This window comes from Corylus avellana, chromosome 6 (assembly GCF_965113065.1).
Source record: "Corylus avellana chromosome 6, dhCorAvel1.hap1.2, whole genome shotgun sequence".
NCBI classification, from domain to species: domain Eukaryota; kingdom Viridiplantae; phylum Streptophyta; class Magnoliopsida; order Fagales; family Betulaceae; genus Corylus; species Corylus avellana.
This window is the reverse complement of record NC_142495.1, coordinates 18,211,227-18,228,178: the sequence shown is the minus strand read 5'-3', so window position 1 is coordinate 18,228,178 and position 16,952 is coordinate 18,211,227. Positions and strand designations below refer to the sequence as shown.

General features: G+C 33.8%; 1 protein-coding gene across 1 annotated transcript; it reads left to right on the top strand.

Moving 5' to 3' along the window:
* The first annotated feature begins 8,625 nt into the window (after window positions 1-8,625).
* On the top strand, window positions 8,626-12,151 carry LOC132187953 (LRR receptor-like serine/threonine-protein kinase EFR). The gene is made up of 2 exons (XM_059602376.2): window positions 8,626-11,308; window positions 11,544-12,151. Exons 1-2 carry the CDS (start codon window positions 8,626-8,628, stop codon window positions 11,972-11,974), a joined length of 3,114 nt encoding a protein of 1,037 aa, XP_059458359.2. The 3' UTR covers window positions 11,975-12,151.
* The last annotated feature ends 4,801 nt before the right edge of the window (window positions 12,152-16,952 follow it).

Here is a 16,952-nt window from a genome sequence, read left to right as displayed (position 1 = left end):
AGGTCCTGGGCAGGTCCCGAGCAAGTCCCGGTCAGGTCCCAGTCAAGTCCCGGTTAAGTCCTAGGAGGGTCCTTGCGGGGTCCCGGGCAAGTCCCGGGCGGGTCCTGGGCGAGTCCCGGGCGGGTCCTGGTCAAGTCCCGGGTAGGTCCTAGCGAGGTCCCGGACAAGTCCCAGTTAAGTTCCGGTGGGGTCCCGAGCAAGTCCCTGCGGGGTCTTGAACATGTCCCGTGCAGGTCCCGGTAGGGACCTTATTGGAAAATATATATATAAAAAAAAGATATTAAAAAAAAAAATCATTTTCAGTGTGCAAGGTAAACGCTGTAAAATGTTTTCGACAGAAAATATTTTCAGGGAAAATGACTTTCCTAAAAATATTTTACGAAGGAAACTATTTTACGTCGAAGCAAACAGAGCTTAAGTCTTAAATTTTAAAATTATATACTAATAACCTAAACCTAAATGAAACTAATAATATAAATAAAACTAAAACACCCGATTATTTATTTTTCATTCTGCATCATTCTTCCATTCTTCGAAAAAAAAAAAAAAAACAAAAGTCATCATCATGTTTTGGAAAGTAAAAATTGCATGAGTTGAGACTTTTTTTTTTTTTGTTTTTATCCAAGCCCAATTCCAATAGTCTTGAAAAGAGCTTGGAGGAGTTCTTGTTGACACCAGCTCGGACGTAGGCCTGTTGAACTATTGCTAGCAAAGTCCAATTCCTCTTTTTTGGATCAAGATCCACTGCCTTCTTCCTTCACAAAATCAAACAAAACGTTTTTTTTTTTTTTTTTTAGAAATAACTTTACTTTAGACCCATAAATTACTATGTAAATTGACAAGTTTTCTCCAAACTTCAAAACTTTTTAATTTGAACATTTTTCAACTGCAGTCAATTTACTCATTCCGTCAATTTTTGCCTTTAAAACTCCTAGAAAGACAAAATTACTCTTAAAAAAAAAAAAATTGAAAAAAAGGTCACAAGGTGGTCCAACCGTTGGTCCACCTTGTATTTTTATTTTTTTTTAACATATAATTTTTTGTTTTTAATTTGAAATTAAGGGTAAATTTGTAATTTTATAAAAAGTGTTATAATTTTATAAAAAAGTGTTATTGTCTCATTTTTAACATTTAAAATCTAATCGAGAGGTCCCTAAGAGGTGCTCAATCGTCTGGGACCACACTTAATGAAGTGAAGGTCACTAGTTCAAATCTCTCTTCCCTCCTTGTGTGGACCTGTCAAAAAAAAAAAAAAAAAAAAAAAAAAAAAATCTAATCTGAGAGATAAATTTACTACAATTGAAAGTTCAAAATTTTAAATAAATCAAATTGAGAGACTTTTAAGTTTTAAGGACTTGTGAAATTACGTATAATTCAAGGGAGATGCTGTGCTGCAAGTGCAGCACTGGTTTATTCCTTTCTCTCACACCATTGTAACAAAAGTGATATGTTGGAGCGTAGAGACGGCTGAGATGCGGTGCTGCTAGTGCAGAACCGATTGGCTCGGTGCCAGGAAAGCATAGAGATCGGCGGCGCAGGAGTTTGTGGTCCTCCGATCTGTGGCTGGGTGGTGGCGGAGCGCGGTTGTACATAGTGTCGAGGGTGGCGGCACTGTGGTGGCAGAACGACGTAGACACAAGGCTCTCTCTCGTTGGCGACTGATGACGGAGAAGGACAGCTAGTGTTTTACGATTGGTTTCCTTTTGGGTGTGGCTATTTGATTGCTTGTTGGGTCCGATCTTGGCTCAAGAAAAGCAATCTGTTTTGAACCTATATATGTGCTTTGTAAGTAATCGTGTAAAATTGGTTATGGTTAACGTTGTATCAGCTCTAGATCTGCAAGGACCACTCAAACTTCGAAGTCCATTACACCTAAATGTTGTATCAGCTCTAGCTCCGCTGTGTATTCTCCTTCTCTATATGTTGCGAGTGGACCTCTAAAGGGTCAAAGGTTCCTTTTATAATACCCAAAGCCGGTTGTAGCAACAAGTCTGAAACCCAATTGTAAAAGGAGAGAAAGTCCATTAAGAGCATGTTGAGAATTATATTTGAAAAATAGAATTTTTAAGTTAATTTTTTTTTTTTTGGCAAAAATTTCATTTTTAGTTTTTGTTAAAAGTGGGTTTTAGCAATTTTTAGAGTAAAAAAGTCATAGAAGTACTTTTAGAAATTTTTGCCAAACAAGCAAACTTTTGTTTGGCATAACTTTTTTTAAGTTTTCTAATGCAATCCTATGTGTAAAAAAAAAAAAAAACCAAAGTTAACAAGGAATTCATTGTTGGCTAGAAAACCAATAAATAAAATCAACTCTAAAAGTTGAGCCCCACTAGACTTGACTTGGAAAATCAAGTCACTATATTATACGACAAATCGCCACCTTGTCTTGAATTTTATCAAGCCCTTAACTCAAATTTCCTCATGACATCTTCTCCAAAACCTCGAAGGGTAATAACAAACTATAAACACCAAACAAGGCCAAGCAACGTGGATTTTCTGTGAAACAATTTTCTTCAATGTGATATTTTCTTGTGTCACAACTATATCACTAGCATAATCTAAATTGACATACCAATGACACTCGAAACGTACCATTATCTTTATAAAAAGACTAAACCAAAGTTTGTAGTGTCCCGTAAATAACAGAGTATCCATTTCACTACCTGCCACTAAAACTTTTAAAAACTAACAACACTGATTGCATGTGAAATATTTAGACAAATGCGCACCATAGAATACATGATTCTCCCAAACACACTAGAGTAAGGAATACGTGACATGAAATGCTCCTAGTCTCCTCCTCACTTTGTGGTGATAACGAAAGTATGAACTGATATGAAAAAGACATATTAGATAAGCCTATTATCATATTGCCTTGAATAAAATAGAGGCAATCAACCTTCTTATCTTCCATTACAACTAATGAGCCTTTACTAATCCTAATGACTCCACCTTCACTAGAATACTTATATCCAAGGAAGCCCAAAGTACCCAAAGAAATAATATTTTTCTTCAAATCTAATATTTCTATCTCATCTCTCAAGGATTAATATAGTTATTCAACCTCAAAAGATTCAAGTGTCACATAAAAATTTATCTTTCACTACAAAAATTCAATTTTTTGGTAACAGACCATTAGTGACGTGTCACGGCTGTTGACTCGTTACTAAAATTTAAAAAATTACTAAAAAATAAATTCCAGACAAAAATTTAATTTTTTTTTTCAAATATTTTTTCTAGAATTTTATTTTTTCAAATAATATTATGGAATATGATTTTCAAAAATCCAAACCCAGCATAGTTGATATCATGAAATCTGTTTTTTTTTTTTTTTTTTTTTTTTTTTTTTTTCCCAATAATATCATGGAATCAGATTTAATAAACCATCAAATAATATCATAGAACTCAGAACGCCTTGAATCAGTTGCAACAGCACCACGAAGCAGAACACTATGAATCAGTTTCAACTACAACATATACAAACCTTTGCAACTTTCCTTTGGAACTCGAGCTCCAATATTCAGCTATCTCCTTTTCAGCCTCTTCTTTGGCTTGTTTCAACCTAGCCATTTTTTTCTAACAACAGAAAGACAAGCTATATATATTAAACCCCAATATATTAATGCAAAACATAAGCTATATATATAATGAGGAATATATATATATATACATAGCTGGTCGTAGGTTCCCAATGCCCTTTCGTGATGTGTCGTTACGACACGTTACCAACTTGGTAACATGTCATTATGACACATAATTACGTGTAACGTGTTATAATGACACATTACCAATTGGTAACGTGTCATTATGACACATAATTAATTGGTAACATGTACCAATTTGGTAATGTATCATTACTTAATTACGTGTCATTATGACACGTTACCAAATTGGTAACGTGTCAATATCAATTAATTACGTGTCATAATGACACGTTACCAAATTTGGTAATGTATCAGTATGACACGTAATTAATTTGCAACGTGTCATAATGACACGTTACCAATTTGGTAACGTGTCATTATGACGCATAATTAAGTAGCAACGTGTCATTATGACACGTAATTAATTGGTAATGACACGTTACCAATTTGTAACGCGTCATTATGACATGTCACCAAATGGTAACATGTGAAGTTTTAAACGTTATTAAAATATCTAGTAACGTGTCATAAACTGCCACGTCACTAAATAGTGACGTAGCATAAATTAATGAATAGACGTGACAAAAATTAATGAATAGTATACACGTCACTAATACTCCATTTTTTTGAAGTGTTTGTTATCAGTTACGCAAAGGTAAAGGTTTGTTTGGATTTGCGACTTCAGAAAGTGCGATTTAAAAATAATGGTTTTAAAATATGTGATTATTGGAAACATGGTTTTTAAAAATGTAGTTAAGAGTTTGGTGAAATCGTGGTTTGACTTTTAAAATTGCAATTTATCATTTAAAATTATGCATTTTCAAAAAAATATCTTTTTACTTTGCGATTTGAAGGCAAATCGTAATTTTTAAAAAATACAATTCTAAACAATCGATTTTATGCGATTAGGTTTAAAATTGCACTTTTTACCTATGAAATTGCAGTGTCAAAACACACTCTAAAACACACTCTAAGTAATGCACTTGTTATGTACTCATTGCTAACCATTAAATTTCAGAGATACCTTTTGAGTTTTTTTAATAAACCAAGCGAAGTCCACTAAATTAAGCAACTAGTCGGTGGATTTGAAATTAACCCCTTGAATTTGGGTGGTGTAAAACGTTGAGCACAACCTCTGCTTATGACTTCTGGGAAACAATATTGTCTAAATTGTCTGATGATTTTCTAAATAAAGAAACAGGTGATGTAAATCACAAACGAACCACGACGGGTCAATGAAAGGCATGCAGGAAGACGCTAGTTTCGTTGTTGGGCTCAGACCAACCAAACATCAAAAGATGGCCTCAAATGTATTGCTTACTAGATTCTTTGGGTTTATATATATATATATATATATATATATAGAAAAAACAACAGCTACAAATAATAGCTAAAAACATATCTATTTCAATACCAAAAAAAAAAAAAAAATCTCTATTTGATTTAGATGTTTAGTCGTCCTCGAACAGTTCATAGGTAAGTTGAAATGATGGTCCTTGTTGAACCTTGATATCGATTTGATGCGTTGTGACGACTTTATATCAACTTGCTACATTAATTAGACCGTTGAAGGAACTCATTCAAGGAAGGGTCACTTTGCTAGAATCATTTTAACTCCCGAAGAAAAAAAAACCTTTGCTTCTTGACAGACAGCTAGGATTTCATCGTTAAGTCTAGCTAGCGTTTGGTAGGTTTTGACGTTTTGTTGTGACAGGCTTTGCACGGAACCTGGCCGAGACTTTTCTATGGCTCTACGTCACTTGATCGTCACTTGATCGTCTTGACGTATTTTGGACGAAAGAAGGCTCTTTGTGGCTCTTTATCACCTCTGTCTCGACGGGCCTGTGTACAAGAGAAGGGCGAGGGCTCTATGTTGCTCTCCATCACTTGTCCATTGTAATGGAATGGGAATGCAAAGAACCACACTAATCAAGTCAAAACACTTACAATTTTATACCAAAACACAAGGTATTGAAATGAAAAACACATAAGATTTGCGAACAGAATGTAACCAATTTTTTAGAACCTAATAGTCGAGCAATATTCTTCTCGACTATGAAATGAGTGGACATGAAATGATTAGACATATATTTTGAAAAAAAAAAAACGACAGAATTAACTCACCCAAAATTCACATGGGATCAGGAGAACAAATGAAAAAAAAAAAAAAAAAAAACCGGTAGCCTTCCGATTTACCAATATTCTATATATTTTGAAATCATGGAGTTTGGGTAATTGGGTTTAGATGTGAATATGTGAATAAAGTAGGCCACCCATTCTGACCAAAGTAAACTTAAAAAAAAAATATCTTTGAACTAAAAATATCCTGTTTATTTTCGGTTTCTAACTTCTTAAACTAGGCAAGCAAGTCTCATGATTAACGATTTTTAAAATTCATGTTTAATTAAATTAGAAAGCCAATTATTATATTATTCAAATAAAGTAGGCCACCCATTCTGACCAAAGTAAACTTAAAAAAAAAAATATCTTTGAACTAAAAATATCCTGTTTATTTTCGGTTTCTAACTTCTTAAACTAGGCAAGCAAGTCTCATGATTAACGATTTTTAAAATTCATGTTTAATTAAATTAGAAAGCCAATTATTATATTATTCATATATATTCTACATAAGATAAGTATATATATATATATACTTTTAATTAATTTTGCCGCCTGTAAATTAAAAATCTAACTCCATACTAGTTCCACTTCAATCAAGTACACTTGGATTTCAAATGTATTGCTTACTAGATTATTTATATATATAGAAAAACAAGAGCTACAAATAATAGCTAAAATATGTCTATTTGATTTAGGTGTATAGTCCTCCTCGAACAGTTTCATAGGTAAGTGGAAATGGTCAGTTTGATGTGGATTTGATACGTTGTGACCACTTTATATCAATATTAGACCATAAACTGGAGAGGGCCAATCTGATAATTATGAGTTTGCCTTCATATTTGACTTTCAGGTGGACTTTCTTTCATTCCCATGCATCGACAGGTCACAGGCCAAGACTTTCTATATATAAGACAATACCACCTACTTCATCGCCTTCATTAGTCCATCCCAAAGCTTACATTTCCTGGTTGACCACCAGAACCGGCCGCCCTGTGTACGGTGACATGTTTCGCTCTATGTTTCTGGTAGGTGAATGATTAACTTGTTAGATTCTGCGGAAATTACATCTTAGATTTTAAAGAAATTTTAAAAAAATTTCAGACACAAAATTTAGGACTTTCTGCTTACTCTTTATTGATTCATCATAGTTTAAATTAGGGTTGACAAAACGGGTTGATGGGTTGATCATTTTACGACCTGTAATGACTTATCACCCGTTTAGGGTAATCCCAAACACGACCCGTTTAGCTAACGGGTTGGCCTTACCAAACCCGGACACAACACGACTATTTCACAGGTTACGTACCCAACACAACCTGCTTAACCCGTTTAAAATAATGGATCATGTTGGGTTGACACGATCTGACACGACTTGTTTAGCTTAGAAAGTGATGTGATAATATCACTAGCATTCACAAATCATAATAGTTTTAGCTTTTAGTTTTAAAATAATGGGTCGTGTTGGGTTGACACGACTCGTTTAACCCATTTAACCCGACACGACCAGTTTTAGATACATCTTTTTTTTTTTTTACAAAAAAAAATAAATTATAAACATGTTTGACGGGTCACCCGTAAACATGTCTGGTGGGTCATCTACGGGTGACCCGTCAGACACAAAATAAAAGGGTCAACCCATTTAGGGTAAACCCAAACTCGGTAATTTCGTGTTGTATTTGTGTCGAGTTCGCTGGTCGTGTCAAAATTGTCAATCTTAATTTAAATAAAGGGAGAATAACAATTAAACTAAGAACTAGAATGATAACTAGACTCTAATACTAACAAAAATAAGAATATACTCCTATTGACTCCAAAAACTACATAATACCATAAATTTAATCTTCAAATACTGATAACAAAACTTAAAACAAATCTTAAATTTTAATCTAAACTAAGCTTAAATAAAATCTAATCTTTATCAAATAGAAGTCTACTCTAATACAATCTTATGAGCTAAATTTTTAGAAGTTTATCTTTATGTTATAAGCTAAATTTTTGGAAAAAATGCAAAATCAGTCCATGTTGTTTACCTGATTTGTAATTAATTTCTTGTGGTATCCAAATGAATACAAAAGTTCTTGAGGTATGCCCAAAAAAATAATTTAGTCCCTACAATCAAATTCTGTTCACTGACTTAATAGATTCTGATAGCGTGAAATGTTAGGGCTAAAAAAATTGTGATACTTGTCCTGTTTAAATTAGTGTCACACTAATCGAATATGTTAAATTAGAGAACGAAATTTGTCCTACTTAAATCAGTGTCACACTAACCGAATATGTTAAATTAGAGAATGAAATTTGGCTGTAGACACTAAATTATTTTTTTGACATACCTCAGAGATATTAGAGTTTATTTTGAGACTACATGAAACTAATTGTAAATCAGATAAATCATGTAGACTAATTTTACATTGATGTAGCTAGCTAGCTAGATCAAATGGAAAATTGGGAATACAATACTCTCCATTTCAAATCCTCAATTCTCCTACGAAATGATGCGTACTATTCAAATCCTCAATTCTCCTATGAAATGATGCGTTATGATCACTTTCTGATGAACTTATCCTTAAGAGAGGGGCCTACCTGAGATGGCTTCAAAAACCCCACGTCCTCCTCCTTTTTCGTAGTATCTTCAATAGCTTACTTCAATATTCTGCCAACAAAAAATGTCACAAGGATACATTAATTCATGATCTTTCATGTCAGTGGCAGAGTTTTCAGAAGAGTTGTTTCTTTTATTTTTATTTTTTTATTTTTTTATGAATTTATTTCTCCTCATAACATTTTTGTTGTTTCTTCTTGTGACAGATCGAAGAACAACATCAAGGAGTAGCAACCAACCAACCAACCAACCAACCAATCAATGGAGCTTCCGACGTTGAGTTCAGCTGTTGTCATTCTTGCAGTCGTTTTGGTCTTGTGCTTTGGTTCGACTACTTGTGGCATTGGCGGGAATAATGAGACAGACATGCAAGCCTTGCTTAAATTCAAGGCCGAAATAATGGATGACCCTTTCAAGGTTTTGAGCTCATGGAATGAAACCACCCACTTTTGCCAGTGGCATGGTGTTACATGTGGTCGCTGGCGCCAAAGGATCACGGAGTTGCGCCTGCCATCTCACAAACTTGTGGGATCAATATCGCCCTTCATTGGAAATTTGAGCTTTCTAAGGTTTCTACATCTCCAAAACAATAGCTTCAGTCACGGAATCCCTCAAGAAATAGGCCGTTTGCACAGATTACAGGGCCTCGACTTGAGCAATAATACCTTTGGGGGCAGAATTCCTACCAATCTATCCGGTTGCTCTAACCTCAAAGCTCTTCGACTTAATTATAACAAGCTGGGTGGGGAAATTCCTGTTGAGCTAGGCTCCTTGTCAAAGCTCCAATTATTTGCTGCCGAAGCCAATATGCTAACAGGAAGTATCCTATCTCTTGGCAACTTATCATCACTCGTTGAAGTTTATCTACACTCGAATAGTCTGCGTGGGAGTATCCCTGATGCTCTAGGCAAACTTATGAATCTTACAACTATTTCAATTTATTCAAATCAGTTTTCTGGTACCATCCCTCCATCACTTTTCAATCTCTCTTCTATTACAATTATTGACATAGAATTTAATCAAATCCATGGGAGACTTCCATGGGACTTGGGGAAAACTCTTCCCAATCTCAAGGTCTTATTCATTGGTGCTAACCAATTTACTGGCTCCATTCCTCCTTCAATATCCAATGCCTCAAATCTGCAACTTTTTAATATTGCACTGGACAGTTTTACCGGAAACGTACCTTCTTTGGAAAAGTTGCGTGGGCTTCAATGGTGGAGCACTACCGACAACCACCTAGGAAGTGGGGAAGCTGATGACTTGAGTTTTCTCTGCTCTTTGACCAATTCCACCAGCTTGGAGCTGTTGGCTATAAATGGCAACAATTATGGTGGAGTCTTACCTGAGTGCATCGGTAACTTCTCATCTACTCTTAGAGTATTGTTAACTGATGGCAATAATATAGTTGGAAGGATTCCAAGTGGAATTTTGAATCTCGTCAACTTAGAGCTGCTCGATATGAGGAATAACACATTGTCAGGTAACATTCCCCCGGATATTGGAAAGCTTCATAGACTACATATACTGTTTTTATCTTCTAACAATCTCTCAGGAAACATCCCGGACTCTCTTGGAAATCTCACTCAGTTAACCAACCTACATTTCATGAAAAATAATCTTGAAGGAAACATACCTGTAAGTCTAGGAAACTGCCAATCTTTGCTCTCTTTAAATCTTTATAATAACAATCTTAATGGTACTATACCTCCACAGATCTTTGGTCTCCCATCCTTGTCAATCAATCTCTATTTGTCCAAAAACCGTTTCTCCGGTCCCCTTCCTATAGAAGTTGGAAATTTGAAAAATTTAGGTGAATTTGATATTTCAGAAAACATGTTAACCGGTGAAATTCCAGGGAGTCTTGGCAGTTGTATTAGGCTGGAGTATCTAGGCATGCAAGGAAACTTCTTCCAAGGGATTATTCCATCAAGTTTTCGTTATTTGAGAGGACTACGGAAATTAGATCTTTCTCGAAACAATTTGTCAGGACCAATTACAGACTTTGTTGTGGATTTCAACTCGTTGGAGCTTTTGAATTTATCTTACAACAATTTTGAGGGTAAAGTGCCAATAGATGGCGTTTTCAAGAACTCAAGTGCAATTTCAGTTGTAGGAAATAGTAAGTTGTGCGGGGGAATACCAGAGATAAACTTGCCTACATGCAACATTCTAAAGTCCAAGAAGACAAAATTGACTGTAACCATGAAATTAATTATCTCCATAGTTTTCGGGCTTCTAGGAGTAATTTCTATGCTGTCCTTTTTATTTGTTTGTTGGTTAAGAAGGAAAAAAAAGAAACCCACTTCAAGTTCTTCAGGAAATTTGGTTTTGAATTTGTCTTACCAAAGTCTCCTAAGAGCCACTAATGGGTTCTCCTCTGCTAATTTGCTTGGTGTGGGTAGTTTTGGATCCGTGTATAAAGGAATCATCGATGATGGTCGAATGACAATTGCTGTCAAAGTGCTAAACCTTTTGCGTCGTGGAGCTTCCAAGAGCTTTCTTGCTGAGTGTGAGGCCTTGAGAAACATTAGGCATCGGAATCTTGTAAAAATACTTACAGTTTGTTCAGGTGTTGATTATCAGGGTAATGATTTTAAGGCTTTGGTTTATGAATTCATGGTCAATGGGAGCCTTGAGGATTGGTTACATCCGATTGCTAAAGAAGATGCGGTTCACCAAGAGCAAAGGAATCTGAATCTTTATCAAAGATTGAATATCGCCATTGATGTTGCAAGCGCATTGGAATATCTCCATTATCATTGCCAAACACCAATCCTCCATTGCGACCTCAAGCCGAGCAATATTCTTCTTGACGATGAAATTATTGGACATGTTGGAGACTTTGGGTTAGCAAGATTCTCTCCCAAAGCTAACCATAACTCTTCAACCAACCAGTCGAGCTCTATTGGCATAAGAGGAACTATTGGTTATACTCCTCCAGGTGAAGACACTCTTTATCATTCCTTAGTTATAGTCTTTTTCCTTTTAAGAATCTGTCTAAGTTTGAATAGGATGATACTATTTTATTATCCATTTTCTTCATAAGAATTTAGTATTGTACATTTTTATGTTATGGTTTCATCACATAAAGACTATCATAGCATAATTGTTTCTTAGCATATACATATTAATTATAAAGTCACATTACAATTTATCATATATATGTTGAATTGTAGAGTATGGTGTGGGAAATGAGGTGTCCTCCTATGGTGATATATATAGCTATGGGATCCTCTTGTTAGAAATGTTTACTGGGAAAAGACCCACAGATGACATGTTCCAAGACACTCTGAATCTACATTCTTTTGTCCACGAAGCTTTGCCTGAACGAGTCGTCGAGATTGCGGATCCAATTATTTTTCAGGAAAGAAAAGAAGAGATAACCATGAATAACTCTCATAATAACATCAACAAAAGAAGAAGCGAAATCCAAGAATGCTTGATTTTGATGTTTGAGATTGGAGTTGCTTGTTCTGTTGAACAACCCGGAGAGCGGATGAGCATCAAAGATGTGGTAACTAAGCTTATTATGCTCAAGAAAAGATTCTTGAATCTAGAAGACATGGAGGTTGCCGAATTGCGGGTAGACCATAATATCAACAGGTAATATCGGTAACTTAGTGATAGCTATAGTTTGGTTAAGCAAATTGATGAGGCATCTAATGGTACCAATTAATGCCAATAATAAGCTCATTGCATCTTACATTCTCTTGCATTTTTGTGATGAGTCTATACTTACCTGTTTAATAAAATGACCTCCCTTGTTTATTTTTATTGGTATTGCTGATTTCCTTTTTGCCCATCAGTGGCCTATTGTATTTTAATGTTTTTCCTTTTACACGGGAAGTGGTTTTTCTCTTTAATGGTAATATTAGCTTTGTTTCATGTTTTTCTTCGATTGAACACAGAAAAAGTATGTTTCTTGATGTGTTCTATCTAGTTGTAAGCTCAATTTTCGTTCTTTTGGATTGGATGGTGTCAATTAAAGAATTTTTAAAGTCAAGGTTTGAATAAACTAAATTTGGGGACCTTTATGATTCGACTAGTAATTTGTCAAACTTGATTACACTAGTAAATGGTAGGGCTTTTCCCGGCGTAAATTTTCCTGGTGGCCAAATATGCGCTCATATAAATGGTATTGTCCAACGCATGGACACCGGTAAATCTCGTAAATTAGTGTTGTTAAAACAAAAGTGTTGTAAATGTGAAATATTTATTGCCGCTCTTTCAAAACGCCGACAAATGAGGTCAAAGGACAGATTAACGACAAATGTTTTTCATGTCTAACTTAATTGTCATGAAAAGTTAGAATTTGAGTTTTGAATTCACAGCATCAAAAGCTTCTCTCATGTCTAACTTGTGCAGTAGCACTACCAACAATGAATAGAGATGTAGAATGCAAACTCATTACCATGATATAAGCACTAATGGCCGTAATTTCAAAATTCCAACTTTTATTTATTACAGACTTTTTTTAAATTTTGCAAGTTAGATAATAAATTACAACATGTAGTTTTTTTTATAACTAAATTCAGTTTGGAATGAATTGGGTTATTGGGTAGCTAATTTGCTTGTTGGGTGGTGGATGGAGGATACAAATTATGGAAATTGTTTGTGGGAAGGACACTGATTATATGGTGCAATTGGATATGTTTTGGTATGTGATTAACACTACCTAACACATATTAGTTAGCCATGGTATTTTTTGTTGTTATAATCGATGCTAGCTCCTGTCATTTTTTTTGGTATAATTGATGTGTCCCTTAGTTTTTTCTGTGTTGTTGAATAAATTATGATTGGGCAGGTAACAATCATACCCGCTATACGGACGAGGACACGTAAGGGCTCTTGGAGTGATGACTTTTGATCGGCTATTTAGTCAGATGGCTGCTGTAATGGAGTATTTTCATGGATATTTGGACATGATATATTGAGCAAATGTTTGAATGCTTGGACAGATGCATGTTATGTTTTAATTTTTTGTTTAATAGTGTTCTCATAAAATGGTTATTTATTTATTTTTTTTCATAACATTATGTAGCTTAATGAAGGTAGTTGATGCACTTTTATTTGTTTATTTATTTTTTCTGTTTCTAATAGTGTTTTACTTAATGAAAGAATGAATAAATGGATTTTGGATGCACAAAGCAACATCAAATGTAAATTGTAGACAAAAATATTTTTAAATAAAATACAAATATTATTGCATTTGCACATTTTCTGGTGTTTACATAACCCCGATCAATGTCGAATAACATTTACCGGCATTTATAAAATTATCTGAGTTTTGTAAGCATCAACAAATTTTTAGCTTTTATAAAACGATGCTAAATTAGAGCATTTTTAATGGAGGAGCCAATTTTTTTTTTTTTTTTTTTTTTTTTTTTTTTTTATGCAAAATAACTCTTCAAAACTCACTTTATCTAGTTTAACTAATGAATTTTTAAAGGCATTCTACATCCGATTAGCTATATTTTTATCTATATCATTTAAATATCTTTTTATTAAAAATTGTGAAAGAATATTCTCATAATGGTCCCTTGAAAAGTGTAAAAAGTTTTGGAAAAAAAGAAAATACGTGAGGGAAACAATAAAAAATAAAATGGCTAATTTGAAAAGTGCTGTTAAATGTAGTTTTTTTTTTTTTTTTTTTTTTTTTTTTTGTTAATCCAATCAAATATCCATTTTGCATTTTTTTTTTTGCTAATCCAATGTAGGGTTTTTTTTATTTTATTTTATTTTTTTTTTAAATATGATTAGCCATTTTAAATAAAAGTATCATTTAGCTCCTTCATTGAGAATGCTCTTACCGGTGCTTAGTAAAACCAAAATAGTTGGCATATAATTAATAATTTGCTGACACATTTTTGGCATTTAATAAACATAAAAAAATTACCTGCGAATTCAATCCCGACACATGCTTGGGACAAGTGGTTTTTGAAGGGGACTCGTTACACGTGGTTCGAGCCCTTTCATAGATGGAATCAAGCAGCTATAATTATGGGCAGGTCATTGATGATGCCCAAGTAGTCTTAAAGAACTTAAGGAATTGGGAGGTGTGCCATGTAAAGAGAGAATTAAATATGGCGGCGCACAAACTAGCAAATGAAGCGCAGCAATAACTTTTTCTGACAAGGTTTAGCTTGAGGAAACTCTTAATTGTATTATTGATTTAGTCAATTTAGAGCGTTTAGATCTTGTTATGTAGAGCTAAGGCTTTGATATTCTTTTGAATGAGATCAGATTTTTTTCAAAAAAAAAAAAAAAAAAACACACCTGCACATACATACTGTCGATAAAAACACCACTATTTTAATGTTTTTTTTTTTTTTTTTTTTTTTTTTTAACAAAAAAAAAAAATTATCCACTCACATCGAACTTTTAGTGTAGATGAAGGATTTATCGGCGCTTACAAGTGCTAGTAATTTATAAAATTTTGCATATTGTGGGAAAAGACCCACAATATACATTCCTTTGTCCAAAAGAAGCTGAGTCTGAAGGAGTGGATAAGAGTGTGGATCCAGTCTTTTTTTAGGGAAGAGAAGAAGAGACAACCACGAATTATTTTCATAATAAAAATTGCCACTGAACTTCATTTGATCAGAGAAAAAAAAAAAAAAATCTTGAAATTGGAACACATGGAGGCTGGCAAACTAAAGCACTAGACCATAATATCAGCAGGTAATTAATGTTGGTGATAATAACAATTTGAATTTTGATGTCGATAATATGAGCTTACTGAATTTTACCCTTACGTTGCATTGTTAAGATGAGATTACTTTCCGTTTCTTGAAATTATCTTAGTATTTTATTTTGGTTAGCATTGCCGATTTCATGGTATTTCTTTATGCACGGGAGTCTTGATTGACTATTTAAATGTCAAACATAGAATCTACTCGCTGTAATGCCATCTAAAAAAAACCTGGAAATTAATGTCTTTCTAAAGTATGTTAGAATATGTTGTGTGAGATTTGATATTATGAGAATATATTTGTATTGATTGTAATTGATAAAATCAAATCAGAAACATTATTTGATTTTACCAGTCATATCTTTTTGTATTCTCTTCACATCCCTATAAATAGGGATTGTAAAATCATAAAGTGAATAAGAGCAAATGTAGTCCTTAAGGGCTTTATCCCGTTGGTGTAGATCATAGATCGAACCATGTAAAATCTTTTATTTTATTTCAGCTTTTATTTATGAATTTCTTCATTGTATCAGAGCTTTAGGCTAACGCCAGATTTCGATCATGTGAAATTTCAATTTTACTTTATTTTCTCTCTTTTTCTCTTCTCATCGTTTTGTGTTTTTCAATTTGATTTGAAATCCACCTGTTTTCATCCTTCTCCGACCACCATGGGCTCTCCACCGCCATTGCCCTAGGCGTCCTCCAACTCACCAGCGAACGTTTTCATGGATTTGGATCTCAATCCTAGACCAGCCATGAACGATGATGGCTTTGCTGTAGCAGTTCTAGTTGATTTCACGTTAGCCATTTTCGTGTAGCATTTTGATTTTATAATTTGGAAAATCGCTTGGAACTTCAAAATGACATGAAAAAGCTTATTCGTCATTTTTTTAAAAACATAAATAAAAAAAGAACACGTGTCTTATTTTTATTAGATGTGATGTGGCAATGAAACGGTTTCTGTTAAGTGTTAAGTCATTTAACAGAAAATGAGTTCAAAGGGTAAAATGTTATTTTAGCCCATCCTAAGAGACCTATAAATTATTTTTTAAACCGGATGGAGTGATTTATAAATTAGGCCAACCACATAAACCAATTTTGCATTTATCCCTATATTTAAACTCATCTTTTGGTTGTTTAAATATTAAGGAAAAACCCTCTTTGTTAATAATTTGGAAAATCTTTTCCTCTTTGGGGGAAGGGGAGTAGTTCTTCCACTATTCATTCATGGTGTTCTACTGTGTGTTTGTTGTTTGTGTATAGGTGCATGTGTGCGTTTGTCTTGTTGATTGCAGGTCACTTTTCTATTTCCACATTACAAATCCTTATTTAGGCCTGTAGTTTAATAAAAAAATGTTGCTCGAAACGAGTATACCTACTAAAAATAGTTGGGATAATATGTAGCTTTGGGGGCTCAATTTTATTTTTGATTCTTTTTTGTGTAGAATTTTATTATATGCTATCGGATACAACCATTATGCCCTCAATATTCTGCTTATTTTTAGCTATTATTTTCTTAGAATAAGGTTGCAATATTCTCTATAAAATGATGTAGATGCTGTATGGAATTTGAATCAATGAAAGTTTATTCACTAACCATGTGTTTGTCAAGAGGTCTCAATTCCCTCTAAAAACTTAATTTATCTCGTTACAGGCATAATATTTAGGTTTGTAACTGAGAGCAAACTACCTATTGGCTCCGTTTGTTTCGACGTAAAATGCTTTCTATCAAAAAATATTTTCAATAGAAAATATTTTCCTGAAAAATGATTTCCTTGAAAGCATTTTACGGTATTTGACGCGTATGGAAAATTACAATTTATATATATATATATATATATCCATTAAATCATATTAAACCATTAAATCATATTAAACTCTAAATTATAGAAAT